The sequence below is a fragment of the Tasmannia lanceolata genome, unplaced genomic scaffold (assembly GCF_043159265.1).
Source record: "Tasmannia lanceolata isolate RefF3 unplaced genomic scaffold, GAP_Taslan_0.1 ptg000008l, whole genome shotgun sequence".
NCBI classification, from domain to species: domain Eukaryota; kingdom Viridiplantae; phylum Streptophyta; class Magnoliopsida; order Canellales; family Winteraceae; genus Tasmannia; species Tasmannia lanceolata.
This window is the reverse complement of record NW_027518685.1, coordinates 6,203,248-6,230,087: the sequence shown is the minus strand read 5'-3', so window position 1 is coordinate 6,230,087 and position 26,840 is coordinate 6,203,248. Positions and strand designations below refer to the sequence as shown.

Below are 26,840 nucleotides of genomic sequence, written 5' to 3'. Positions count from 1 at the left end.
ATCTAAAACAACTATGATCATAGGATCGGACTCACGAAACCCTTTCCATAAGTAATGCTATGGATTTGCTAGTGTCCTGTTGCATGTGAGAGCAGCTACCTAGGCTCACTTTTCAACAGATTCTGTCTTTATTCATGAGGTGTCTGCTCTCGTATGCAACAATCCATCCACAAAATGCCTTATGCGATGGACACTAGCAAATCCCTTGTTAAGAAATACTTATAATAATTTTAGAAAAAAAATGTAGGCCGCTGATATTGGCACTACCATGTTTTAATAATTACATTAAGTTTGTTGTTTTTTATTATTTAAACACCTGTCAAAGGTTATTACTGTTCTGAAAAAGCTCTCACAAAACAATTAATGCGGAAAAGACGAGATGAGTTTGTGTAATTATTAAAACATGGTAATGCCAATTTCAATAACGCCGCTGATATTGGCACTACCATGTTTTAATAATTGCATTAAGTTTGTTGTTTTTTCTTATTTAAACAGCTGTCAAAGGTTATTACTGTTCTGAAAAAGCTCTCACAAGCCGATTAATGCAGAAAAGACAAGATGAGTATGTGTAATTATTAAAACATGGTAATGCCAATTTCAATAATCAATAGCCTAAGGGTGCGTTTGGATTGATGGAATTAAGAATCGGAATCAACAACACATTCCATACCCATTCCAATTCCACTTGTAAAGGGAATGATGGTTCTGATTCTAGTGTTTGGGTAGGTAAACACTGGAATTCATCAAGGGAATCAGTAGTGATTCCGATTCTGTCGTTTGGTGCCATGCATGTCAACATTTGAATAGAATCAATTTTTTAATAAATTTTTATATTATCCCAAAGCCGAAGTCCTAAGCTTAGCACAAGAAAAGATAAAGCTAGCCAATTGTAACCCAACTGGAGCTGAAATCGAGTTCAACTCGTGGGGTTTGGGTTGTGCCCGACCCAAGTTGCATTCATAACTTTGAGCCTCATTCCTTGACCAACTTTAGATTGTAATTATTTCTACTAACAAAGAAGTGCACCTCCATTTTGCTACGCCTTAACTATCAATATTCCGAGAGCATTCACCGGGTATAGCGTATCCATGGTATGGCCTGTCATTTGGACTGCTCGGATCACTCTATAAGGAAAATGTTGGGGCCACGGCCAATTTACATTTCAGCCCATCATTTGGATCAGCCCATGGAATGATTTAGGGGGGTGTACAATACCCTTGGAGCTATACTGCCTACACCATGGGATGATCCGAACTACTCATTTGATGAAACCCAACATTAATGGGTTCCAATCCTTGAATTGCACTGCACATACCATGGAAATGATTTAGAGGGCGCAGTTAATTACCATTGTGTCACATCAATTGCACGGCTTAGATCATCCTACCGAAATAATCTGGGGGGCGCAACACATTTATGTGGCAGCCCATCAATTGAACGGTGAAGATTATCCTGTGGAAGTGAATTAGAAGAGCTGCCATGAACATAGGGGAAGGGGTAGTTTTGCCATTCAAGAAAACAACAAACTTCTCTTAATTTTTTATATTTCTTTTTACAATCCAAGGGCACTAACTTGTATATATTACATAAAAGTTGAAAGAGGGTTAGTCCATATTCGGTGGAAAATGACCCTCCAATTGGACGGCCTGGGTCACCTCTTCCATGCATTACCACCTCTCTGACTCCCCCCATGTGTAATGAATGCACTCCCCTCCCCAGGACCCCAACCAATACCTCCTCGCCCACTTATTTAATGCCACCTAACCAATCTTATCCCTCCAATTCCACCTTTCATCCTTATCCCTCTACGCCTATCACTTTCCTATGAAGAGAGGACCCAGCAACCTCAGCCACATAGGCCTCCATTTATCGGCTAAGAAGCCCTCAACGCCCACATAAAGCAAAGGCAGGTTTGAAGAACGGATTAAGCATAATCGCCATCGAGCAATTCATGTAGGTACTCTTTCTAATTGTTCAGCATTCTTGAATAAAATTGTCATCATTTCTAATGTTGCGTTTATTCCCCTGTCTAGTAAATCCCTAGTTTCATGTTTCGGTTAATGTTTCCATGTTTTAGTTTCATTAGCATTTCCATGTTCTAGTTAGCCTTCTCATGTTCTTTTCATATTCCAGCTAACAGTTCGCATGTTTTTTGATAAAAACGAAATAATAATATAAGAGAGGTAAGCAGTTTTAGTCTTTGAAAGACAAGTAGGTCCTAGGATTTGCAATCCGAGCCCAACCCCAACCCGGGTCCAACTCGAGTGTAAACCCGAGTCCCAACCCGGTCCAATCTGGACCTAAGCCGAATCAACCCGAGTCAACTCGGTCCACCCTGATACAATTCGAACCTAAACCGAATCAACCCACGCCCAACTCGACCGCAACCCGAGTCCAACTCGGACCCGAACCGCAACCCGAGTCCAACTCGGACCCGAACCGCAACCCGAGCCCAATCCGAATCCAACTCGGACCCGAACCGCCACTCGAGTCAACCTGAACCAACTCAACCCGAGTTGAACCCGAACCCAAACCCGGGATACCATATCCCTGTTCCCTAACAAGCCGGGATACCTTATCCTAACTATCCAATTCCAAAACTAGGATACCTTATCCTAATAATCCCTTGCCTATAACCTTGAAATCCAGGACATCCAATCCCTCTCCTCGAAATCAAGCCTTAGCTTAGGCTCATTAGGCTCCCCTGCATTAGCTCTAGAATCATATAGAACCAGCATTCTAAGCATGTAGAAATTAGCTTTCAATAGCATCCAGTTCCCAAAACATTCAATTCTCAGGCTCAGTTAAACCACACTCAGACACATAGGACCCATGCGAGGCGCTTAGGCATTCTAGCTGGGCATTTAGGACTGAAACTCCTCGCCTGCATGAGTATAAACTGTGAACGGCTAAAATAACTCAATAAAACATTACGTCAACTAATTTCCTTCAAATAAATCACCTTAATAAATACTTTAACTCATTTTAGTTGACATTTAAATAAATAAAGTTCTCAAATATAAAGACGGGTTTTAACCGGGCGAGAACGATGCCTAACACCTCCTGTTCTCGTAATGAGGCAACAAACCCAATCTTATTGGAATGCGGACTTGGTTCGCAGAGTCATTCACGGGTCCTAGGCCTTAGCCTAGGTGGTGACTCTGGTCAATGCCTTTTTTCGTGAAATTCGGATCCCTTTATCCTTAGTTCACGCAAAAGCAAGGAAAATCGAATATAAGACACTAGGATCGAGCAAACGCCAACAAACAACCAACAAAGCCTACAAACGACACACCCGTGGGTGCGACGCCAGGATCCTAAACCGGGATCTCCCGGCAGGGCTCCACAATGGGTAGCAAAGCAGTTTCCAGATGGTACATGGCTCCAATTTGATCCTTCTAATATTTTTAGATTCTAAACTGTATGGTTTTGAACTTCTATGAAATTTCCACATGACAAAGCTCTAAATGAGGACTCAAGGCAATGCATTGTGGCTAGTATCATGACAATCACCTGGGCAACCCTTGCAATGGACCGCTGGCTTGACATGGAAAGGTAAAGAGCTAGCTGCATCGTGTATTCACATAGCCTCCTATCATTGTAATACAGGCAAAGATGTTTGGGTGTTGAATTTTGTAAAACAGATGGTGGGCATAGGATAGTGGTCCTGAGAGGGAGACTAGGAGAAGATGATATGGTTTTTCCATGTTTAGGTTTCCAAGGGAAACACTAATTTTGAAGGAGAATGCATGGATTTCACTTTTGCAAAACAGTTTCAATAATATAATCCTTTGCCATATTGGATTCTGTATAAGTCTTCCCTAACCAGTAAACCCCTAATCAAGAAACGAGGAGTTTTCCCTATTAAGCAAACAAGAATTTCAGTTTCGCAAAGCAGTTTCTATGGTATGGATCCCATCAACTTTTTTGATGTTCTGCCCTTCATTCAGAAAATAGTGGAGGACAGGGGCCATCCTTCCTCCAGTGTAGATTGTAGGGAATCTAAACGGGTAGAACTCACCCCTAAAAGCTAGCCGTTAGAGGGAGGGTGTGTTGGAACCAGAAACTCTGTAGTAACTACTCAAATAACTCTCATTTTGGAAACCGATATTTGCACCAGTGTATTTCTTCTACTGGAAGAGGAGAAAGCTAAGAGAGAGAGAGATGTTAAGATTCGTATTTTTTTATTTCACACACCATGCATTATATAGAATGCATGTCATTTTCAAATTACATCACATAACACCTAACACATTCAATGCAAAACAAAGAAAAACAATGCTAAAGGATTTTCACGTATCTTATTTTGCATGCCTTGATATCTTCGGACTTGCATGCGCCAAATTTTTGACCAACCGCCAAAGATCTACCAATCTCAAGAGTTGTCGACAAACATTAAAATATCGATTTAATTTTCAACAAGGTGCCCATTCCCTTATAACCCATCCACATCCATTTAACATATCCGATGTGGGACTATTGCTTTTGCGTGGAACCCCAACAATCTCCCCCTCCACGTTGGAACCACGAGATCTTCTCCGAGGGAATTCCACCGTCCTCGGAGGCACACCGGGGTTACCGAGATCTTCCCGGGAGTTACCACGCCCCAGCTCTGATACCATTTGTAGGGAATCTAACTGGGTAGAACTCACCCCTAAAAGCTAGCTGTTAGAGGGAGGGTGCCCATTCCCTTATAACCCATCCACATTCATTTCACATGTCCGACGTGGGAGTATTTAATCGAAGACTAGAGCCAGAGATAAGGATAGTAAATATAGGACGAGGAGGGGGAGGAGGATGAGAAAATAAAAGAAAAGGGCAGGAGGTTTTTTTTTTACACTTTCTTCAAGTTTCATGAGCAGGAGATGTACACGATGTCTTTTTAGTCTGATTCTTGGAATCATAATACCATCTCTCTAGTCGGGTATCAAAAAGCGCCGAAAATTCCTGTCTTATTTCCGCCTTAGATTTATCGCCGCCCTTCATTCCCATTACGAAAACATTCCAAACACCGGAATGGGCTGAATTGGAATAGGACACCGATTCTTGTTTCCCATTCCAGCAATAGGTGTCTAGGCAAGGATAAATTCTCAGCGCGTGCAGTACCATGCTCACTCCTTATAACGTGGTTTGACGTCAAAAAGCGTTAAAGTTGCGCACTGTTCTCGTCAAATCACGCTATAAGCATATAGCGTGCGCATGCCTACTGCAGGGGGTGCGGATTTACCATTGCCCTTTTAAGTTAAGCATGATAAATTCGAAATGCCTATAGGATAATTCGTTCCACTTTTTTATGTCAATTCACGTTAAAAGGGGCGTGCATTATCCTATAGGAGGCGTGAATTTATCATTTTCCTTATTAAATTTTTGAGTTTTTATATTTGTGGGGTCGTATAGTCTTGTATTCCTTGAATTTACTGTGCGGCTTACTGATGGGATGATCCGAAACGTCCATTTGTTGGGGCATAATGTAAATAAGAGCATCTACAACCATTTTTATGACAATGATACCCTTTTATGAAAGATTTATATCCCTAGTCCAGCACAGATGGCAGTAATAAGAAGTAATGAGAAGGATAGTTTCGTCATACGCCGTCCATAATTTCGAGTGGCAAAATGGAAATCCAAATAGTCCAACCTTATTTCTTTCTTTTGGGGGTATATAATCTTCAAACCTTTTTTTTGAATGATTTATCATATTCAAACCTTAAAGTTACCGTTTTTTTTTTTGAGAAGTTGTAGAAATGAATCCTGGTTTATTTGAGAAGGTCTAGAAATATTAGAAATCCTTAGAACGTTTGATTGGGAAAACCACACCTCGATTTGTTTGAAAACTATCTCTCTGATCCTGTACATACACTTCTCGTAACCCCAGCATATAATAGAATTCTGATTTCTGCAAATGGAAAAAAACCCTAATTGATCGATTTTTCTTCTTCTATGAGTTCTGAAAACCTGGGAAACTCATTTTGCAGAATCATGGCTTCTGTAGCTCCAGATGATTTGGGAGAAGTGAGAAATTGGGCTGAGTTGCCTTTGGATATCCTCTCCTTAATTTTCAAAAAGCTTGGCTCCATTGAAGTCCTTTTCACAGCTCAAGCTGTTTGTTCTTCATGGATGCGTTTTTCTTACGAGCCTCAGGTGTGGCACTGTATAGAGATGTTAAACAATGGGTATGTATATGACTTAGAATATGATTTGGAGAAGATGGCAAGGAGTGCTGTAGACCGGAGCCGTGGGCAGTTGGTGGAGTTCTCTGTTGAATATTTCGGAACTGATCAACTCTTACAGTATGTTGCTGACAGGTGAGTGATTCAGATCTCTCGTTCTTGTCGTGATGGTTTTATTAGGGTTCTCAATTATGTGAGATAATTGAAGTTTGTATATTTGAGGTCATTTATCAAATGGTGGTGGTGTTCTTACAATTAAATTTATATTGTTACAACTTATTTTTAAATGCGTTTTATATTTATTCCAATTATGCTTGGTTCTACCCATATCATTTATCAGGAGAGACAATGCACAGATGATGAAAAATAGAGAGTGGCAGAAAAAAGATATGCCTACTAAGCTAATACTTAGTAACTTCCTGTGACTTGTTTGTAGAATAAGCGTAACCCTACTTGGACAATGACTGAATTATCCAACAACAGAGTTTGATTTTTTTATATTATTAGTAGTATGATGTATGCAAAAAGATGCGGCTTCCTTTTGAATGGTGCGACTCATTTCTTCTCTGGTGGTGAGACTACATCAAGATCACCTTCTAGAACTATGAGATGCTTTTGTAATTGGACTTTTAAGTGGTGAGATTACTTTTATCGCTTACTCTGTTTATTTTCTTTATTTCAATTAACTGTGTTAGATCTAGAACTGGTTTTCATGCTATTCTAGTGAGTTTCATACCACATCCATTGCTCTATCTAAATTATATAATTTGATGAACATTTATTTTAATCTTTTCATGTTAGAGAATTAGAATATGCACTGCACAAGTTTGTTGGTTTATTTTGAAGCATTTGTTAATTTTTGTTTCTTTTGGCTGAGTTTCTCTTCTGTCTGTTAGTTTTTTTTTTTTTTTTTTTTTTCAATTCAAAGTGGAGAGAGAGAGGTGATTACATGCCTACTTGCTAGGTCAAGCCTACTGCTTACTCACCCTTTAGACTTTATTACCCTCCCTAACTTTGTAACCTCTTTCAGGGCTGGACCTTTTAAATGCCTTCGGCTCGTATCTTGCTATCATATCACAGATGAGGGGTTGATTGAAGCTGCCAAAAAATTTCCCCTCTTGGAGGAGCTCGAAATTTCTTACTGTTCATTTTCAGAAGGAGCGCTTGAAGCTGTTGGCCAATTATGCCCGCAGCTCAAGTGTCTGAAACTGAACTGCAGGGGATGTAAAGGTATAGAATGTGATGAGGAGGCACTTGCTATTGCAAAGGGTATGCCGAAATTATGCCACCTCCAACTTTTCGGTAACCATCTGACTAACGATGGCTTGCAAGCCATCCTTGATGGATGCCGCTACCTCGTGTCCCTTGACTTACGACAGTGCTTCAATGTCAATTTGGAAGGGAGTTTACAAAAGAGATGCATGGTGATCAGTGACTTGAGACTACCCAATGACTCCACTGATGACTATGGGTTCAACGCTGAAATTGGAAACGATGACGAAGACTATCCATGCGATGATGAAGATTATCCATCTGGGTTTTCCGATCTTGACATTTTGTCTGGTGATGAATTTAATGATTATACATATGACGAATCTGATGATTATACATATGACAGTGCAGATAGTCCGCCCCTCATTGCGGAGAACGGCAAATATATTCGCCGTGGCAGATGTCCTAGCGAAAGATGGGACTAATCTACCCGAAACCTGATTCGTAATGTGATGATTTTATATATGACAATGATTTCCAGGACATGCCTTCCAAATATGATTGGCGTGATGATTTCCTATATCTCACATTTTCCAAGAGTAAATCTTGATGGCTGCTAGGATTCTGTGGGTGACTACAGTACTGCTTGTTATTTGGGAGGGTAAGGTGCGTTTGCATTGGCTCTTAAGAAACATATTTGGAATGGAATGGCTATGATCTTTTTCAGTTTACAATCTTCTGCACAAACATGGCGTCTTAAGGGTGTTTTGGCAACTCTCACAATGTTATTTGGTCTTCCATGTTATTCCTTTTGGCAATACTCCTCTGCATTCCCGTTCTTCGTTGTTGGATGGGTTTTCTTCTAATATCTACTGTCACTTTGTTAAGGCATTTGTTGTGTTATTTAATCCTTATCTGCAGTGCTTTTGTGCTTTGTTCGCTGCAGAGGATTACAAAAAAGTGCGAATGGTGTTGGCAAATCCGACATGTTCCGCCTGTTTTGCCAATTTCCGACTGACTTTCAAGTGGGCATATGGCTTAGATTTTTTCTGTTTCCTCAGAAGCGAGTTGCTACAAGCTTCTGTTTTGCCTGCTCCAAAGTTTGGAGAATGAGAATCAGTCAAATGTCACTGCTTTTGAAATCAAAATCTAATTAATTGTTGTTTTTCTTTTCTATGTTTTAAAATTATTTTATTTTTATTTTTATTGCACTGGTTGAGTGATCTAGATAACCAGTATGAATGTCTGGTTTGAAATGATATACTCCAGTAGATGGCATAGCCATTATTAGAAAACTAAATATTTGGAAATTTAGGATTGAAGAAGAGGATATTAGATTTTGAGTCCAAAACGGATTATTGGACTCAAAATCAATTCTCAAAATCCAAAACAAACAGGGCCTTAGGGGGTGTGTTTGGCAACAATATTTAAAATGGTATCTAGCAATTTTTTTAGCAAAGTAAAAAACCCAAAAAATTGTTTCCAAAGTTTCTCATTTTTGCTAGACTAATTAATGAGATTGCACAGAGACTCTTACTCACTTCTGCATATTCTCTCAAATCCGCTCACCCCGATTGTACAAGCTAGAATGAGAAGCCTTGCCCGAGGTTATATAGCCGATTCTACAAGCATTCTAGAGTTTGTGGAACGAAGGCTATATAGCATATAGAAGCTGCTGCCTAGCAGATTAATTTAATCTGAGCATTGGTGCCTTCATTGTTCCTATACAATCCCTATTCACCATGCCATTGGTTTGGTTGTGGCCCCCAGATCAATGGCTCTGATCACCGCATATGCAACGTGTGTGGATGGAGTGATGAAACTCTAGAATGCCTGTAGGTAGTTAAATAGAAGGGTATTTGCAAAAGAAGTCTTCTACTTTGCTTTATTTGCAAAAAAACAGACTTCTAGTTTGACACTTTGCAAATAGAGTCATCACATTTGAGTGAATTTAGCAAATCAGGTCATACCATCAATTTGTGACCATGGCAGGCCCCCACTCATGCTTATTATCACAACAACCAGTACTCTCTCCCTTGACCAAACAATGAATGGTTTAGATCTTTGAATGTGGACCCCATAGAGTATTTTTTTATTTTTTTAAATTACTTGAGGCGATCTGGTTCAAAGATACAAACCGTTCATTTGTTGGGCCATACCATAAATAGGCTTTGACCATAATGATCCGAACCCTCCAAGCAACCTACAGATCGGAGAGTTAGGATCATTAGATGGAGATGAATAGATGATTTTTGGGAAAAGGCCTATTTACATTGGGGCCATTAAATGACCGGTTTGTACATTGGAATAACATGGGTTGTATGTAGGTGCACATATTATTTTAAAACAGAGTAGGGCTCGCCCTGTTCAAAGAACTAAAAAGTCAGTCGTGAGGCCCCAACGTAAATACGTTGTACCACAAAAATCATCTCCATTGGATGATTCTAGCTCTTCGATCTATAGAGATTTCTGTGTGGTGTCGTTTATTGACTGACTAGAGGGTTATGATCACCCAATGGAGATGACTTTTGGAGCGCTAGTAACATTGGGGCCCAACAACTAAACGGTTTGGATCTTCGAACAAGGTGGGCTTCATTGTACTCAACTCAACTCGACTAATCCTTTGTCCCAAACTAGTTGGGGTCCTCTAATGAATCCTTCGGAAAATTTTCATGAAGAAGGTGAAAGAATCTACCCGGCTCAAAGTGAAAAGGTGAGTTTTATTGTATTTTTCAAAATACATGCTCACCTAGGCGCAATACTCATTGAGCCCACAAATTATATTGCAATTATGTTCATACATCGTATAACACGTACGGGCTCACTTTGTTTGAAAATCCAAACTATTTATTTGTTGAGCCTCAACATAGATAGGTTGTGCGGCTTGTGCCTTAGAAATTATCTCCATCGCATGACCCTAACCCTCCGATATGATACGACAACCCCATATATATAGGGAAATGATTTCAACACACACATCTTTTGATACAAGACGCTCGTGTTTCTTGTCTTTTATGTACAAGACACTCATGTTTGTTGTCTTTTATATTTAAAGAGCTGTTAAAGGGTTTTTACTTGGGGTGCAACTTGGGTCGGGTTTTACCCGACCCGAAAGTAGCATGGGTTGAGTTTAGAAATCATGGGTCTTGGGTGGGGTCGGGTTTTAGTTTAAAAACCCGGCTCAATCTTGGGTAGGGTCGGGGTTAAAGAAAAAAAAACTCGAAACCCGACCCAACTTATGTAGGTGTACCATGACATTTTTAATTATCTCTTGAATAACATAGCAAATTATTTTTTAATATATTAATATAATTGTTTTCATTAAGGTGATCATGTTTGTGAGTGGAAATATAGTTTCCTTCTTAAATTTATACACTTGATTACACAAATTTAGTGATTATCTTGGTGAAGATTTGTTTTTTTTTTCTACAACGCGTCAATGTGAAAAAACCCGACCCGAGAATTAGCATGTATAGTGCCGGGTTTGGGAATCGTGGGTTTTCCGGAGAAAAACCCAACCTGACCCGAGATATTTCTTGGGTAGCGTAGGGTTCTTCAAAACCCGACCCGAGTTGCACGCCTAGTTTTTACTGTCCCCAAGAGCACTTACCTGACAATTAAATGCTAAAAGACAAGATTATTGAGCGTCTTGTATTAAAAATTCAAAACATAGTTGTGCTGAAATCATTTCCCTATACATAAACCCCAGATTTGACTACCCTTTGACAAACAACAGTTCCCATTCCCCCTTGTCCTTTTTCCCAAACAACAGATCTAAACTGGTTCATGAGAGAGAGGGATAGAGTGCACTAACTGTACGGGTTTTGTAAGCTTCACAACCGGCAACTGGTAACTTTCCAGTAAATTTGACTACCCATTGACAAACAACAGTTCCCACCCCTTCCTCCCCCAGTTTCCACTTTCCCTTTCTTTCCTCACCCAATTTTCTCCTTCCTCTCCCCTACTTTCCTCCCAACCAAAATCAATACCACCATGTCTTCCTCTTCATGGTCGTCCACCAAAATTTCATCATCTTCTTCATGGTCGTCCACCAACATGTCATCATCATCTTCATCATCCACCAACATCTCATCATCTCCATCATCAATAACCATCATCCAACAACCAAACCCCACCCAATCCAACGACTACGAAACCATCCACGACATCTTCACAGTAACATTCTACGGCCATGAAATCCTCACCACAGTCACCTCCTCCTCCTCTATAGTCACAAACTGGATCTCTGAAACCCTCCAAATCCACCCCCAAAAACTCACCAATCTCCTAATCGGCCTCGACATCGAATGGCGCCCTAATTTCCAACGCAATGTCGAAAACCCAGTCGCCCTCCTCCAACTCTGCATCAATAATCGTTGCCTCATCTTCCAACTCATCCATGCCGATCACATTCCCAAAACCCTATTTGATTTCCTCTTAAACCCTAATTTCAATTTTGTTGGTGTTGGGATTGAAGAGGATGTTGAGAAACTTCTCTTAGATTATGAGCTTAAGGTTGAGCATTTTACTGATTTGAGGGTTTTGGTTGGGAAAGAGTTGAAAGGGGCTGGATTGAGGGGTATGGCTAATGCTGTTTTAGGGTTTGATGTGGAGAAGCCTAAGAGGATTACTATGAGTAGGTGGGATAGTTCTTGGCTTACAGTAGATCAGGTTCGGTATGCTTGTGTTGATGCTTATCTTTCTTTTGCGATTGGGAAGAAATTGATTACTGGAAAGGTGAAAAAGAAAACTCAAGACTCGTCATTGGTGAAAGTTGGGGGAATTCAAATCCTCAATGGGTGAATTTTTATGGGTTTTTTTCGTGGTGTTCGTGATGGGAAGTCTTTGGGGTGTTTTGGACTGATTTGGATGATGTATTTTGATCTTTTTGAATCAAAGCTCACTGGATGAGGTTCTTGGCTTTGGGATGATGAAATGTTAGGGATGGGTCTACTGATTGCATTTTGAATTCAGTTTCACGTGTGTTTAGGAAATTTAAACTGTTGGTTTTGATTGTTTTTACAAAAGATCTCATCGGATTGCTGAGTTCATTATGGAGTTCTTGCAAGGATGAGATTCTTGGTAAGATAGTTAGGGATGATGAAATGTTAAGGATGGGTGTAGTGGTTTTACTATGAATTCTCGCATAGATGCATTTGCCTTTCTTTCTCTTATATTGATTGAGTAGGTTATGTTACTGATGTGAGAAAAAAATTCCATGTAATTGGACACTCAAATATATGTATGTTGGGTTTTGTAAGTGTTCTTTGTCGCGTAGAGTAATATCAGACACTGAAAGCTCATATGTTGTGCCCATGGCTGTTCTTGCTTCCATGATATCATTTCTTAAGAATCTTCCTATGTCTCTTCATATGAAGAATAAGAGGAGAAATGTGATCTTTACAATTCGAAACTTCCCTATTGTTCACTTTTATGTCCTTCGTGGCAGAATGTTTGGATTGCTCATATGCTTATGGGTGACAAGGAACATAGTTGCTGCAAAGTTGGTTTATTTATTGCCATGTAGGAGATGATACCCACACTACTTTGTTTTGATATTAGCTGTCCTCTATTTAGTTCTGAAACATTGACTGTTGATAGATTCTCTGATTTATAACAGGCAATGAAGAAGTGTAAAACAAACAAAGGGCTGCCCATATCAAAATAATGGATAAATTCTCAGCTTCCTTCCAATGTTGGTTGTGGAAAGGCCGTTGTGATAATCTGTTAGAGGTTTTCTCATTTGTAGGATACTTGTGGGAAAATTGTGTCTTCATTGCATACATTTTACTCTGCTTAGAACTGTGCGAAAATGGTATAAAATTCATTCTTTTGAGTATATCTATTTGACTCCTCAAGTTATCTCTTTCCCAATGGAGACTTAAATGAACTCTTTGTTGCACAAACTTCTGTTCATTAAATGAAACTGATGTAATTCATTGTGCGTATGTTGAAATTTAGAACGGCAACAGTTTTAAGCTTGATCTGAATCACTTATGTTATTGAAAAATAATAATGCAAGTGATTTATACAAGTTTTGTTTCATTTTAATTGATCCCATGCTCATTGCAACTCTTAATATTAAATATTAGAAAAGTGATTCAGAGTTTCCAATATCTGTCTATATTCAATGAGTTCTAGCTGTTTCTTCATCTCTTGACATCTTATAGAAATTGGAATATAGGTTGGCATTGAACAAGTTATAGGCAGAAATCAAGAAAACTAGGTACCTTATATATCTAGAAACTGCAATGTATATAGAAAAGTTAATTAAGTTGATATTTTTTCAGATGGTCAGATGATATATTAGCTAGATGGGCAGTGTGATAATTTCACAAGGTTGATTTATTTTGAGAAATTTAAGTTTTAAAACTTTCATGGGCCAAATGAAAATTTCAAACATAAACCCACATTTATATTTGTTGGGGACCATAAATGAAGGTTTTAGTTTATATCCACAAGACAGATGGGCATTTACTGTTATATCTTGCTAGGAGTTCATTATGATGGCAATTTAGGTTAGATATGTTCTTGGTAAGCACTAAGCACCAGCCCTACATGAGTACGATGGAAATTTTACCTTTACATCTCGTATGTGGTTGTTCTTATTCATCATCTGTTTCGGGTCCTCCTTGTTGGGCAATGCAATGAGAGTCTTTTGCTATGTTTGAGACGTGCTTTTCTATCACTATTCATGGTAGAGCTCTTGTGGTTGATCAACTGGGCAGTGAGGCTTGATTGGCCTTTTGGTGTGTTGGTCTGTTGAAGATGGCACATTACTGGATCTTCTTTGTCTCAACTTCCCTTTTACTAAGGTGTTTTCATTACATCATAGCTATTTCGTGCTTTCTGATATGTTTTAATTGTGCAATTTTAGCTTTAGATTCAATCTTTTGTGCAGAGCATTAGATTTGGTTTCCATATATCATAGTAAATGACGTTTCCCTTAATCATTGATTGCATGTGGCAGAAAAATAAGATTTGATTTCATTTCCTAGGAGCTTGATGTGGTACTGTTTCTGTTGTTCTCGATCATTTGTGATGATTTGATTTCACCTCATCTGGGCATGTTCTTGATCATTGGGCTCTAGCCTTTGGTCTTTTCACCTTTGTTCTTTCATTATTTTTTGGTCATCATTTTTTTTTTTATGAGTAAGCTGGGATTAGGCAGCCCCGACAAAAGGATTACAAAGGGGGCCTAAAACGACCATTCAAAAAATAAGAAGGCCGGGGGGGGGGGGGGGGGGGGGCGCTAAAACGGCGCCAAGAAAGAAAAGAAACATCAAAAAGCAAAAAAAAAAACAGCCCAAACGAGATCTCCATCAAAGGAAGAACCGATCATATGCTGAACTAGGGACAATGGATAGAAAGCCATGGCAGAACCAAAAACATCAACAGCAATCAACATCCTCCCATCATAATGCCTACGACAGAAACAGAACAGGGCCTTCTTCAAGAGAAATGAGAGAACAATCCAGGCAGCAAGGCAAAGAATCTGATCTTGGATACCAAAGCGAAATTATTTAATATCTGACATAAATATCCCCTTCTCTATCTGAGTTCAGAATTTCCAGCAGTTTGGGAGGGAACAAGATAGGAAGGCGGGTTTTTGCATGGATACTCACGCTTGGAGAGAAAGTCAGCGGCTGCGTTACCTTCCCTCCATATGTGCGAGATCCTCCATGATTCAAAACTTTGAAGGGATTTTGTAATTTTCTCAATCTGAACTGATTTACGCCATGGATGAGGGACATTTCCTTTAACTATGTCCACTGCAAAAGCTGAATCCGATTCTATCCAAAGCTTTGAAATTCCAATGTTGCAAGCAAGTAAAACAACCAAACTTTATCGCCTCAAGCTCTAGCTCGAAAATTTCTTCTTTGGGAACATTAACAGAGAAGGAACTAATAACCATACCTCTGTTGTCCGTAATGATGCCTCCTAAACCGCCACCATTACTATCTAATGAGGCATCTGAGTTTAGCTTGAACTCCTCCTCCTCCGGAGTGGTCCAGGAGCAGGTTTTCATCGAAGTCTCCTTAGCATTCAGCTTGTATCCAAAGTTCAGAGCAATTCTGCAATTCGTGTCATTTTTTGGTCATCATTGACCCTTCTTTCAGGGTGTGTTGTCCTTGTTCAAGGTTGCTACTGTAAAGAATTAAAAATGGTTTTGAACTTTGGGCTGTGATTTCTATTTTTTTTTTTTTTATTATTTTCAGATTTTAGTATTCTTGGGTTTCTTGAAAGGCCAGTTATGGTTCGAAATGGGAGACTGTAGATACTGTTTTAAACAACGGTCCTAGGGATATACAATATGCTGAATATGAACTTCTATGAAGTCTAAAATGATCCTTTTGCCCCTAGTTTAAGGTTTGTAAGATAAGAGATAAGAGTACCTTATGACGTGCTCGATAATTGCTGGCTTAAGAAAGGGGAGCCTTCTATTGTATTTTAGTGAGGTGTATATCAGGGGTATCTCTCTCAGGTTGATGATTTATATGAATCTCTTGTCGTAGGCTCTGCGTGCTTTGAATTCTTTCATCAATATCACCACTCTTCTTTGATTGTCACTTGATGTAATTACTTTCATATGTTTGACTAAAAAGTTGCTTTTTAGTGGGGCAATTGCTTCCATATGATGTATATGAATCGCTTATTTGATTTGATTGTCACCGTTCTCTTCTTTGGTTGTCATTTGATGTAATTACTTTCCTATGTTATATTGGCGAGTTTGGACCTTTTTGTAGCGGGGTCAATGGTGTTTCTTCATTCATCCGCTTCTTCGTGAAGGACTGGGATTAAAAAGACATGCTTTTTAGGGACATTCATCTCAGCGTGATATCGAGCAACGCACTTAGTCACAACGAAACTGAAACAACCTCTACCTTACAGTGTCTGGCACTTTATCATGAACATGTTGTTGGTTCGGCGTGGCACCATTTGTCTGGCCCGTTGACACACTTCGATCAGATGATCAAGGTGATGATTATGATCAATGGCTTAGGACTGTTGCGGACTAAGGCAATCCATGGAGATAAGAAAGAAGGTTGCTAGCAAAATGGAAATCCGTTGTGAAAATAAAGATGGAAGTGAAAATGACCGACTATTTGCTCACTTACACATAGATTTTGGCGTTCCATGGAGATTCACACTCTCTTCCTTGTTTTCTTATGCACGTTGCATAGAGGATTCCATTTTTTTTACAAAACGGATTTCCCTTTTCCTAGGAAACCCTCTTTCTTGAAAAAGGAGATACTCAATACTTGATAATAGGCTTGTTTCTGTTTTCCCAAGCATGTTTCCTGCATTCATTGGTAGAATTGCATTGCAACTTGAAAGTTTTAAAATTTATTTGGAGTTTCGGCTCTTATGCTGATTGAGTTCATGAATTCAGGAAACTAAAAAGATGTATTTTTAGTATTGAAAATTAGGAACTTAAAGTGTCACCATTTATAGATAGGTATTGCCTTCATCTCCTAGAATTTAAATTGATTTTACAGATATGTTTGAATTCAAGTAGGTCAACATAATCAAAGAACAATGTATAGCTTTCGTAGAACTAGCTTTTCAGAACACCATTTTGGAACTTGAAGAAAGAAGATTTTGCAAACAAGTTTCAACTTATATAGGTTTTATTATAATTTATGTATTTGGGTAAAACTTTTGTATTGGGATTAGGGTTGGGTTATTAAATAAGGTCTTGGTTTTAGATTGCATGTACTTGGTGATCTTCACATAGTGGAAGCTCTTTAATTGCTTTCGCCCTTGAACACTACAGCATGAGTCTCTTGTGCTTTTGTTCTGTGCGATTATTTGATTCCTCTATTATTTTGCATCATTACATAACTCTAGATTGATGTTTTCACAACAGTCTCTCACTGCAAACCTTGCCCTTTAGGCAAGATGAGGTTAAAACATCCCCATTTTCAACATTAAACAAGATTTTTTTTTTATAAAGATAACAGCTTATTAAATTCCAGGAAGGAAATTATACGAAGAAGGGACAAGATGTCCCTGTGTAATACAGTGAATTACAAGAGATTCGCTCCCGGAGCATTAAATACAACATTCGGAATCGATAATCCCACTCCCTCCTTCGCTAAACGATCGGCCAGAGTGTTAGCCGTACGCCTTCGATGCGTTATCAACGGACGTATGATACCCATGAGATCTCGTATCTCATCAATCACGTTTGCAAGCCGCCAAGGTCCAGGACCTTGATTCCTTGCCCATGCAATGACGTTGGTTGAATCACCTTCCACGATTAAGGGCCCCAAATTATGATTCCTAAACCAACGAAGCCCGAATAATAATGCTCTAGCTTCCACCTCGTTCGCATCACATACACCCGCCGGTCCAGAAAATGTCATAATGGTGGTTCCAATAAAGTCGCGAATTGCTCCCCCAAACTCCGCAGGTCCTGGATTTCCCATCGAGCTTCCATCAAAATTGAGTTTAAGAGTGCCCTCCGGCGGTGGTAACCAAATCGGCTTGATTGCCTTTACACCCTGCTTTTCCGTGATGACTGTGAATCCATTCCGCAATATATGTGATATTGAATATGGTACGCCCCCTTTACTGCTTGCCCATGTGAGGATTGCGATAATAATGGAGAGGCATAAAAATCTAGGAGCCTTGCTCCGATCATTGAAAATTCTGTTGTTACGTTCTATCCATAAAAACCATGTTATTGCGAACGGAATAGCGTTCCACATCTTTTGCCCCAAGCAGCCATGAAAAGCTCCCGTCCAGTTCATGAGCAAATTTGAAATGTTATTTGGGAGTACCCAACACATTCCGAAGAATCTGAGAATCCCCATCCATACCTCGTAGGAGTAAGGGCATAACAACAACAGATGGTCAATGATTATCCTTCAGGAGCTTTCAATTATTCTTCAATGATTAGTTTGTGGTTAGATTACAAAAAATTAAGTGTTAAAAAAACAACTATTTCCCCATCAGCCCATTTATAATTTACAACTTGATTGTCAAATAGGTCAATCTGACACATTTGTTTCTCTTGATTTTTGTCTTCTCACAAACTAACATTAAAAAGTTTAAAAAAAACAAAAAAAACACAACAACAACAACCAGGTTCAACTGTTGAGTTGCTACAACATATAAAAAAAAGGCCATTGACATTGCGCAAATTTAGTAAAGCAAGTTTGTCTTGGGGATGAAACACAAACTGACAGCCAAACATCTTTCAATACTCTCACACGAAAAAAATGAGGAGAAAAAATAAATAGATTTACAGCTGTAGGGAAATTTAAAGGGATATTATTCACTGGAATCTGATAATTCCTTAACCATAATCTGCATAACCTTCACTTGCATTTCTAAACAGACAATGTAATTGGCTGTCTCCTTGAAGAGCCCATCCAACTCCATTGACTTCCCATTTGGAACAAGGTTCTGAAGGGCTTTAACCTTCTTCTCCATCCCACTAAGAGGCTTTCTAGAGCCTTCGAGAATAACCCTTTTCTTCATCAGAATCTTGGGCCTTTTGTTCCAGCCAATGACCCCTATATTTTTTTTGACCCCTACCTTCTTTTTTGGCCTTCTCCTCATGGATTGTCTTCTCATGGATTGAAACTCAAAAGCCTTTTTCCAGAGAGACCCACTTGGAGACTCATACATGCCCTTACCTTCTTGGGTCATCATGCCTATCAAATCAAGGTCAGGCAGGAGGGATGGTAGAGAAATTCCCATGTTTTTCAGTAATCTGAGCAAGACCTACTTCCCTTTAGACGTTGAAAATCCCTCCTTGATTGTCAGGATTCTGAGCAAGACCCACTTCTCTTTAGAACTTGAAAACCCCTCCTTTTGTTGCTAACAAAACCCAATTGCCCAAACTTGTGGAGGTGGGGCTCTTTATAGGTTTTTGAAAATAGAGGGATAGAGACCAATAAGGATATTGAAATCATTTGAGCAGGCAAAAGAGGGCCCAGATCCCATTTCCTAGGTTATGCATAGGTGGGAGACCAAAATCTTCCTAGGCATTGCTTGTAGCTTTGGGCATGTTCTCCAACCCCATGCACATGCACTCACATGATTCCTTAACACCCAACCTACTACGCTTTCTCTCTTTACCCATCCTTCCATCCCTTTCCCATCAAAACACCCTGGATTATTCCTTTCTCTTTCCAAATTCAATGTATTTTATGTGAATTAGTGTCCTTAATTTCTACATTCCAGCTCAATCAAATGCGACAGCGCAGAGGAGGGGGCTCAGACCCCTCAACCCTCTGTGCTATATAGGACTTAAAGAGGGTGATGCGGACTGCTTATATGTTTCCTTTGTAGGGACCCAAGTGAAGTTTATAAAGAATAAGATGCTTTGGATTAGATGTGGAGATCTAGACATTAATTTTGGGATGAGGGAGAGGTATGTTCCCTTAACATTCAATGAATAATCCGATTTCAGTATTTCTTTAAAGGTGATAATCGAACTTGTCTGGTCCAAATTAGCAGCCTTACAAACATGCATCTTCCAAACAAGTATTTAATCACATGATCTTTAGCACTAAATAATTCTTGGCCCAATTTTAAAGAAATGATCAGAGTAGAATTATTCCAAACACATGAAACTATAATCTTTTTGTGTTCATGTGAAGATATCATAATTACTTCAGCAAGCTGAGCCAAAATCCCCTAGTCGTTAGGGGAGCAACTTGGGTCGGGCTCAACCTGAACTGTCGGGTTCAACCTGATTTCGGCTTGGGTTGGATGGCATTTCCACGAATTGGGTCTGAAAAACCTGATTTAATTTTAGACTAGGACTGGGTTGAGGCCTTGGGCAACCTGACTTTAATCCGACCTCTGTCCCAAAAATCTTCGCGTTATGTTTTTTTTCTCGGTTTTTCCCTAGGGTAACCTGAATCCAAACCGAATCAACCTGGCCAATTTGGAAAAATCTGGTTAGACGGATCAGGTTAGGGTTGAGAAATTTAGAACCAGTTTGGGTTAGGGTTGACCATCCTCAACCCAGAGCTTGGGTTAGGGTTGAGGGAATGCTCTCTCGGGTTGGGCTAGAGTTGGCAACAACCCAACCCAATCTGGCCCGAGTTTTCGTCAACTCGTGGCTAGTAGAGTTACACATCCTTCTGTGGGGCGCCATGTTGTTTACTATGTAAGATGGTGTTAGTTAGTTGTTGATAATTACTTGTTCTTTAATGATTAGATTAATTTGATGCTCATTTGTCATCCATTAGTAGATTGTTTTGAGTAAACTAGGTGAGTCCTAAGTTCTAACCGATATGAGATGACATAATGTTAGGTACTATAATTATTTGCCACCTAATGAATGATAATTACTTGTCATCTAATTAAAGATGCTAATCTAATGCACAATCGAGCCAGACAAAAATTGAACGACTAATCATCCACTTGATCATGGTGGCTAGTAGGGCTAGATATATATACTTTAAGATGGTTGATGAAAAGTTAACTCATCAAGCTCTTAATCATGATTAAATATTGCTTTATTATTAAGTTCTAAATAATTGATAGGGTGGATAGGATTGAACTCGTGACCTCAATGTTGTGATTTGTTCTGTCCCAAAAATCAAATCAATAATCCAATTTTGTCACGATCAAAACTTGATTATATCCAACGGTTCACATTCAACGGCTAAAATAGATGTTACTAAAAATGACGTGCATCCAATCAAAGGCCCATTTTAAGCTAGGGCAGTCGTGCATCTATCATTCCTCGTCGTCACCATCATTAACTTTAATAACTTTTAATTTTTTACATTTACTAAATTTACCATTAATTTAAGATAAAGTTACTTTTAATTGGGCGGAGCTCTCAACTTTGCCATGCATTGGTGCGGGGACCACCATTTTACACCTTGTTTTGATGGGTTGTGTCCCAGCGACTCTGCTCAAACCCATGCATTAGGTCGGTGGGAATGTGGGATCACCATTTAACTTCATGTTTTGTTGTGGTGGCCTGGTGGGTGTCATGATCTCCACCCAAGTCCTTGCATAGGGTGGAGACACCGTTTTACACTTCAACTTTTGATGGGTGGGGCCTACCATCTGCACTAAACTCATGAATAGGAGGGCAGGGCCCGCCATTTACACCTAATATATTGATGTGGTGGGGCCAATATTTTACACCTTTGATGGGGTGGGTCCCTCTATTTTAGACCCATGCATTTGTTTTTTGTTGAAATGGAACAATCAGAAGAGACTTCCAAAAACACATGCATTAATCATCAATCAATCAATAAATCAGTCAATCGAGAGAGACAGAGAGAGACTCTCTACCAAAATTAGGGGCGAAACACGGGTCGGGTTCAACCCCGAAAAAGTCGGGTCGAGCTCGGGTTCGGGTTGAGTTTGCCCAACTTGGGTTGAGTTCAGGTTGAGGGCTTTGGAATCCCGACTAGAGTGAAATCCGACATTTTTTATCATTTTTTATTTTAGTAAAGCTTAAAAAGTCGGGTTGGGTCGGGTTGAACTCGGGTCAGGCTTGGGTTGGAAAAATGGGTTCCTCAGGTCGGGTCGGGTTGAACCTCATCAGGTTGGAACTCGGGTCAGGCTCGGGTTGGCCTTAACCCGAACCAAGTTGCACCCTTACAAAAAATAAAGGATATTCCGTATGGCTGCAGGGAGATGGGATTCTATTCGGTTGTGTGTGTGTGTGTGTGTGTGAGAGAGAGAGAGAGAGAGAGAGAGAGAGTTTTCAAAGATTAGTGTTTTTAATACCATCAGTACACGGAGAGATTTTAGAGATTTCTCCTTTAGTTTTCTTAACCTTCTAACTAAAAGTAAATTTTATTTATAATTAAGGGTAAAATTGGCAAAGAAAATTTTAAAAGTTAGTTAAGGCGGTGAACAATAGTATTCCTAAATAAGAAAATTTTAATAGGATTATGGTAGACAAGTTTTCACGTAGGGAGTTTCTAGTTGTTTTCCTAAAAAATTGTTAGTTTTTCGGGATTTCCTAGCGTCCATCGCAAAAGGTTTGCAGATGGTCTGTTGAATGTCACAACAGCCACATCGTGAATGATGACAAAATCTGCTGAAAAGTGAGCCTCTGTGGCTGCTCTGACATGCGGCAGACCATCTGCGAAATGCCTTTTGCTACAAATCCCCAATTTTACACATGTGGGTTCAAGTCCCTCTAACACTAATAGAAAAAAAGGCCTATTTTATTCTATTCCCTAACCATATATCCTCTTTTTTCGTCAGTGGTTCAAAATGAGCTTAGCTATGTTTCTTACTCACTCTACTCTGTCACAAACGGGTCCGACCAGAAATCTTTCTCTCTTATCACAAGTCTTGTGATAGATACGATCTACGTACAAATGAACATATATGGCAAGGAATCTCTATTATTCAGTCCATATCATTACTCTTACACTTACAAAGTCTTCTTTTTGAAGATCCAAGAAATTCCAAGACCAAGGTAAGATTTTGTAATGCTTTTGTTTGTCTTATTTAGAAAATAAGCTAATGTATGTATAGTTGACATTTTCTTTTTCTTGTAAGTTTATAACAAAATTCTTCCTCCACTGGATAAGGAGTGGAGGGTCATTTTTGATAGCCAAGCAAATCATTGACACAAGTACTTTTGGCTGTTACTCTACGACAAGCCATGCTGGACCTTAGGTTATCTTATATATTTGCCTGATTACTCTACCTGTAATTTTTGGTAGAAGATTGACCTTCATCAAGTTCTCTTTTATGATGTTATGGCGCCCTAGGGAATGTAAGCTTTTGAATATTTTATATTGACATGCATAGTTCTTCAAAAACACAATGTAGATTCCATTTTTCTATGCTTATATTGTAGCACATATACTCTAACCGAAGCAATGCAACTCAACTCCTTGAATAGAGAATTAGGTAGGCTGATTCGCATTCACTGGCCAACAAATAGAACTAGAAAATTGGAAAAACTAATTCTATAAATAAACTTACTTAGAAGAAAAGAGGGTTGACCACAGAAACTTCAAATAGCAGAGCTACACAACTACAGAAATGAAAGCTTGAATAGAAAACAGGTCATAATGTGTTACGTGCCTAATCAGCCGTAACGGAAAGAAACAAATGAAAAATAGAAAAAGTGGGGGAGAGAGGTTGATTCGAGGCAACCGGACCTCCTAGTGGTTCAAATCGAGAGGAACCATGACTCTCCAAGAACAAAGTTTCCTTTGTGTTGTAAAGCTACCCTTCTCCTCTCATTTCATTGAAATACGTAAACTTAAATACAAGTGCAATGAGAATGCCACATCATCAACCCACTTACCACTAACATGACACATAATCCAACACCCATGACTCTAAACCGCATACCCACAAACCTAAAATGCAAATCCCTACAATAACTACCTTGCAACTCCTCCCATACACCATAACATATACGTATCAGAATGAGGATATATTTGAGGATATATTAAAACATAGGATTTAAAACATGAACTTTCTTCTATTGCTTAGCCTTGCTTCATATTTATATATAGGTAATAAGAAATATCAAACTCCTACTTGCTGCCTACTTTCTGCATTACAACTGAAATTCAAAGGCCATTAGTGGGTATTGGAAGGTCAAAATAGGGATGAGGGGATATGTAAGCTTGCTCCCACTAAATCTTATCACTTTGGTACTAATTTCAAAGGCACGCTAATATTGAGATTAGGGATATTTAGTTCTGACATAAACTCTCAAAATTAAGGGTTCACAACTTCAAGTATTTCCTTACCAAATATATTTTTCCAAGCCTACAACCTATGCTTTGATATGAAATGGAAACATAATTGTCCATTGTTGGATACTTGGGATCTTTAGCCATCAAAACAGAGAATAAGTATCCACAATTATGGTGCCCATCTTCCTTCTTGAGCTTATTCCAAGCTTGTACTCGTGTTCTTGAGCCCAAAACTTGCCCAAGAAGCTCCCTTGGTCTTCTCACCCCTTGCACCTTGCTTGGGTTAACAGGAAACCCTCAATTAAACGTGAAAATCCTGATCGAAAAGTGGTGGTAGCACTTAGTGTGGGAAGATGGACCTAGAGCTATTTATAGATGGAGACAGGCACCTATCAAGCCCCTCTCTTTGCAAGTATAATTTTTCTTCATTTAGTGCCCGTTTGGGTACCTCACATTTTGTATTTGGATTTGGAATTGAGTTTTGGGTACAAAACGAATAGATCTACCAGCTCATGTTGAGGGAGACAGAGAGGGAAGGGGGTTCTTCCTACTGCAGGGGAGAGGTGGAGGAGCCAAGAGGGTGAAAGAAACTGCCAGATCTGTGGATTTCCAATTACTTATTTTCATAGCTTATTTAGAAATATGATTTTTTTCACTGCCAGTCGCTAATTTGGAAATCAAAGAATTTGATCCGGATCCAAAATCAAAACTTAGAAAGGGCTGCAAATGTGATAAATCCAAATCCAAATCTTCTTGGCATCCAAACAGGCCCCTTAGTTTTCGAGTTGTAAACTTAGGGCACGGTTTGCTACCATCATTTTCTTTTTCATAATAAACTAGTAACTCCAAGTGGTGAGATAGGGGTAGGACAGGTGAAGTGCCAAAAAATAAGAAACAAAAAATCTCTACTCAAAATAGGATGGACTTTTTCCAAATTTTTAGCTACTTCTCACTGTCATCTCAAAGGTACCCCTCAAATCTTTGTCCTTCTCCCACCTGCCCCACACCTCTCTCATCACCGGAGACACTAATTTATCATGAAAAAAAAATTCTAGACTGCCAAACATGGTTTTAGGAACATGCAATTGCCATTGCAAACACTTGCTAAACTAGGGACAAGACCAATGCAAAGGTCACCCCAATGGAAACTCTCTAACATGATTTTAATTCTCCTCCTCGTTAGAGAATTATAAATAGTAGAGTGCCAATATTGAAACAAGGGAGTGGAAATACCAGTTTCTATCTTTTTTTGTTCTCCTCCGTCGGGTAACGTACGTTGAGGTCAGGTGGTATTGGGCTATTGGCCACTTGAGCAGCAAAAAGAGCGGTGGAGGCCCTCTTGGATAAAAGATCCACGGTGGCTAAAAATCAGGACTCTTCAATGTGGCAGCGATGTGGGTCCCTCTTGGATACAAGATCCACGGTGTACATGTGCACGATGACGCGGTCGCATGCTCCTCATGATTTTCACATGGGAGCTTTTTTCCCAACTAGAGGACGACTTCTTCGGTCCCACCTAAAATTTTGGAAAAAACTTGGGAAATGATATATTCTTCCCTTTTGTTCACTTTGGACCCCTCTAGTGTAAAAGAGCAGTCATAAACATGGTTTGAAATTTCTGTTTCGGCATATATTTCGGACCTAGCCGAAACCAAAATTTCGGCAGAAATTCGATATAGACGCGCCGAATGTCGGTTTTTTCGGCCGAAATTACCAAAATTGGGGAAGGGCACTGCTTGTTTAGTCACTTCATAATTTCATATAGAACTGGAGAAGGGCACTGCTTATAATAGTAATAGGTGATTATTGTATGTGTCACGATCCGTTTGGTTCGTAATCAGTCGGATCCTATGGTTTGATCGTGTTCGTTTGGGTTTTTGAGTATTTATTTTGAGTCTAAAATGAATTATAGGACTCAAAATCAAACTGATTATTGGAAACAAAATTGTGTTTAATTTGTTGTTCAATAATGAAAATCCAAATCGAACGGGGTTTTGAAAGAGGGATATTTTGAGAATAAGTACCTAAAATAGGGTTGGGTAATCCGTAGAGAATTTCTGAGAATAAGGGTTTCAAGCTTTTAATCCAACGAGAGGTGCCATTTTGGGAATAGCAATCCAAGGGGTGAGCCGCATTTCAAAAATGAATGAGAAGTTTAGTTCTGCCCCACCAACATGAGAATAGTATGATCTGAACCGTTCATTTGGTGGAACGAAGGGCACTGTGTAGACATAGCATGAAAAAATTGAAAATCACGCTAATAGAAAATTGTTAATCAATAGAAATTTTTACTCTTTCCTTTCCCATCCAATGATTTCGCAAGCCACCAATTGGATGGTCATGATCATCGGAAAGGTCAATTATAGGCCCGGTCATGGTGTTGTTGCATGGGTGGGCCAGAGTCAGGTTTAAATGCGGTTCTCATAACATCTATTGGAAGTGATGTTGTGCCTTGTGAAACAGTAGGTGTGAAATGGACTTTTATCTGCCTCTCAAACCAGGCCGTCTCTCTTGAATATTTTATGTGGGGGCAAATATATGATTGCCCTTCTACCTTTCTTTCATCCAAAAAGTGAATGTGTTCTCCAATCGATTTACACCCACAATCAAATCCAATTATGCACATTTAAACGACACTCAGCATAATTTGCCTAACTATTTGCGGACAAGGACCTTTATATGTGCGTTAGAAAGACAGGCAACATGTCTTTCTCTCAGTTTAACAAGTGTCGACCTTCCAAGTGCCTAACCATTCAGCCCCTCTCTTGTATGTTGAGGCCAATAATGTGGACGT

General features: G+C 39.3%; 3 protein-coding genes across 7 annotated transcripts; 2 read left to right on the top strand and 1 right to left on the bottom strand.

The window, feature by feature from the left end:
- Positions 1 to 1,793: 1,793 nt before the first annotated feature.
- LOC143884113 (F-box protein SKIP19-like) lies at positions 1,794 to 8,556 on the top strand. 5 transcript variants are annotated; one of them, XR_013252740.1, is made up of 5 exons: positions 1,794 to 1,953; positions 5,976 to 6,305; positions 6,678 to 6,806; positions 7,201 to 8,048; positions 8,329 to 8,556. XR_013252740.1 is itself a non-coding variant. In XM_077387511.1 (4 exons), the coding sequence occupies exons 2-4, from the start codon at positions 5,980 to 5,982 to the stop codon at positions 7,865 to 7,867; spliced, it is 1,119 nt and encodes a 372-aa protein (XP_077243626.1). In that variant the 5' UTR covers positions 1,794 to 1,953; positions 5,976 to 5,979; the 3' UTR covers positions 7,868 to 8,273. The 5 variants fall into 5 exon arrangements, 4 of the variants coding, with proteins under 4 accessions (XP_077243626.1, XP_077243624.1, XP_077243627.1 ...); XM_077387511.1 differs by lacking the exon at positions 8,329 to 8,556 and having other exon boundaries at positions 6,681 to 6,806; positions 7,201 to 8,273; XM_077387509.1 differs by lacking the exon at positions 8,329 to 8,556 and having other exon boundaries at positions 7,201 to 8,273.
- A 2,693-nt stretch (positions 8,557 to 11,249) lies between these two features.
- On the top strand, positions 11,250 to 12,698 carry LOC143884111 (3'-5' exonuclease-like). Its single transcript, XM_077387508.1, has one exon. It carries the CDS (start codon positions 11,376 to 11,378, stop codon positions 12,183 to 12,185), a length of 810 nt encoding a protein of 269 aa, XP_077243623.1. The 5' UTR covers positions 11,250 to 11,375; the 3' UTR covers positions 12,186 to 12,698.
- A 5,964-nt stretch (positions 12,699 to 18,662) lies between these two features.
- LOC143882489 (uncharacterized) lies at positions 18,663 to 19,094 on the bottom strand. Its single transcript, XM_077385966.1, has one exon. The coding sequence runs from the start codon at positions 19,092 to 19,094 to the stop codon at positions 18,663 to 18,665; it is 432 nt and encodes a 143-aa protein (XP_077242081.1).
- Positions 19,095 to 26,840: the final 7,746 nt, after the last annotated feature.